The sequence below is a fragment of the Muscardinus avellanarius genome, assembly GCF_963383645.1.
Source record: "Muscardinus avellanarius genome assembly, chromosome: X".
Lineage (NCBI taxonomy): Eukaryota > Metazoa > Chordata > Mammalia > Rodentia > Gliridae > Muscardinus > Muscardinus avellanarius.
This window is the reverse complement of record NC_137792.1, coordinates 75,228,201-75,230,107: the sequence shown is the minus strand read 5'-3', so window position 1 is coordinate 75,230,107 and position 1,907 is coordinate 75,228,201. Positions and strand designations below refer to the sequence as shown.

At 36.8% G+C, this 1,907-nt stretch overlaps 1 protein-coding gene across 1 annotated transcript; it reads left to right on the top strand.

Moving 5' to 3' along the window:
- Positions 1 to 1,138: 1,138 nt before the first annotated feature.
- On the top strand, positions 1,139 to 1,704 carry OR13H1 (olfactory receptor family 13 subfamily H member 1; the record flags this gene model as incomplete). Its single annotated transcript, XM_080718939.1, is given in 6 exon segments — positions 1,139 to 1,196; positions 1,199 to 1,250; positions 1,252 to 1,307; positions 1,310 to 1,467; positions 1,471 to 1,527; positions 1,531 to 1,704. Coding segments are annotated over 6 exon segments (555 nt in total).
- Positions 1,705 to 1,907: the final 203 nt, after the last annotated feature.

The window sequence follows — 1,907 nt, the reverse complement described above, 5'->3', positions numbered from 1 at the left end:
TTTAGGATTTCTAGTTGGAATATTAATATACCTTCAGATATAGCATTTGGAAATATTTTATCCCATTCTATTAATAACTGTTAACTCTGTTTACATTGTCTTTGGATATACAATATTTTTTTTATTTTTTAGGGAGTTTGTATACTCTTCTGTTGCCTGTGCCATGAAAATCATATCCAAGAAATCACTGCCAATTTCAATGTTGTGAGGTTTTATGACCCAGATTTTCTTCTAAAAGTTTATATTCTTAAGATTTATATTTAGGTCTTTTATCTATTTTGAGTTCATATTTGTATATGGGATTAGGTAAGGGTCCAACTTTATTCTTTTCCATGTAATTATTATGTTTTAACAATATTTAGTTAAAAGATTATTATTTCCACCACCAAATGTTCGTGGAAACCTTGTCAAAAATAACTTGACAATATAGGGAAGAATTTAGCTCTAGGCTTTTATTTAACTTCAATGGTTTATATATCTGCCTTTAGAACAGTACTACACTGTTTCAATTATTGTAGCTTTATATGGTTTAAAATCAGAAAATATATATCTTCTAGCTTTGTTCTTTTTCAAGATCATTTTGGGTATCTAGAGTCCATATTCCATATTAGGATAGATTTTTTTTCTGAAAAATAAATATATAAATATATGATAGTTTCACCTAAAAAATAGGAAAAAAAGTATTCTCTGGTAAGAAAGAAAGTAAAAAGAAATATTGAAATGTTATCTTTAAGTCATCAAAAGCTTGGTATCAGACAAATGAAACTGTTATGTGAGATTATCATTTTTAATTTTGGATAAATTGCTATAATACTAGATGTCAACCACTAAGCCAAGCATGGGAGGGAGGGATGGGGAGAGAATGGGGTGGGGATCGGGTGGGGACTGACTGGGCATTGTGTGCATGTATGTCTACAAAAGTTTGTATCCCACTATGATGTATGAATACAGTGCACCAATAAAAAAAAGAGGAATGGAGAGCAAACCTATAGGGCCTTGTACATCATAGAAAGGAGAGTGATGTTTGATAAGGTTGAAATGAGAAGCTGTATTTAATTATACGAGATTGCAAAATTCTATTTTTGTTGTTTTTTTGTGGTTGTCATTGTTTTTGTAGAGTGTCTCCTTACTGGATGTCATGGCCTATGATCATGTGGTTGCTATCAGCAAACCCCTGCACTATGCTGTAATCATGAGCAGCCCTTATGTGTCTGGCTGTCTGCTACCACATGGAATATCTCACTCATTCTCTGTCATGCTCAGTTTAACCTTGCTTCTCTGCTTCTGTGGGGCTAACATCATCAACTTCTTTGTGAGATCCTTTCTCTCCTTAAGCTGACCTGCTCAGATACCAGCCTCAATGAGTTTATGATCCTTTTCACTAACTTCTTCACCTTGCTCTTACCCTTTGGGTTTGTCCTCTCCTACATGAGAATTGTTGCCACTGTCCTGAGGATCTGCTTAGCCTAGGAAAGGCTCAAGGCCTTTTGCACTTGTGGTTTTCACTTGACAGTGGTGACAATTTTCTAAGGTGCCATCATTTCCATGTATATAAAACCTCAGTCCAAATCCACCCCTGACCAAGACAAGTTTATCTCAATATTTTATGGGTCTTTAATACCTATGTTGACTTTCCTGGTATATAGCCTGAGGAACAAGGATGTGAAAGAAGCAATGAAGAAAGTTATAGCAAAAATGGCATAAGCTGACATTGCTTTTCAAAGTTTTTTTTTTTTTTTGAGGCCTGGTCAAGGCAGGTGGTAGGTGGCCCAGGCCACACCTGGAAGGCCCGGTGCTGGGTGGTGGCCCAGCCCATGCTCTGAAAGGCCCAGTACCAAACAGGAGGCCGAGCTGCACATACCGAGGAACTCAGTGCCACTGTGCTGCACCACGGCTGTGGTGTGCTT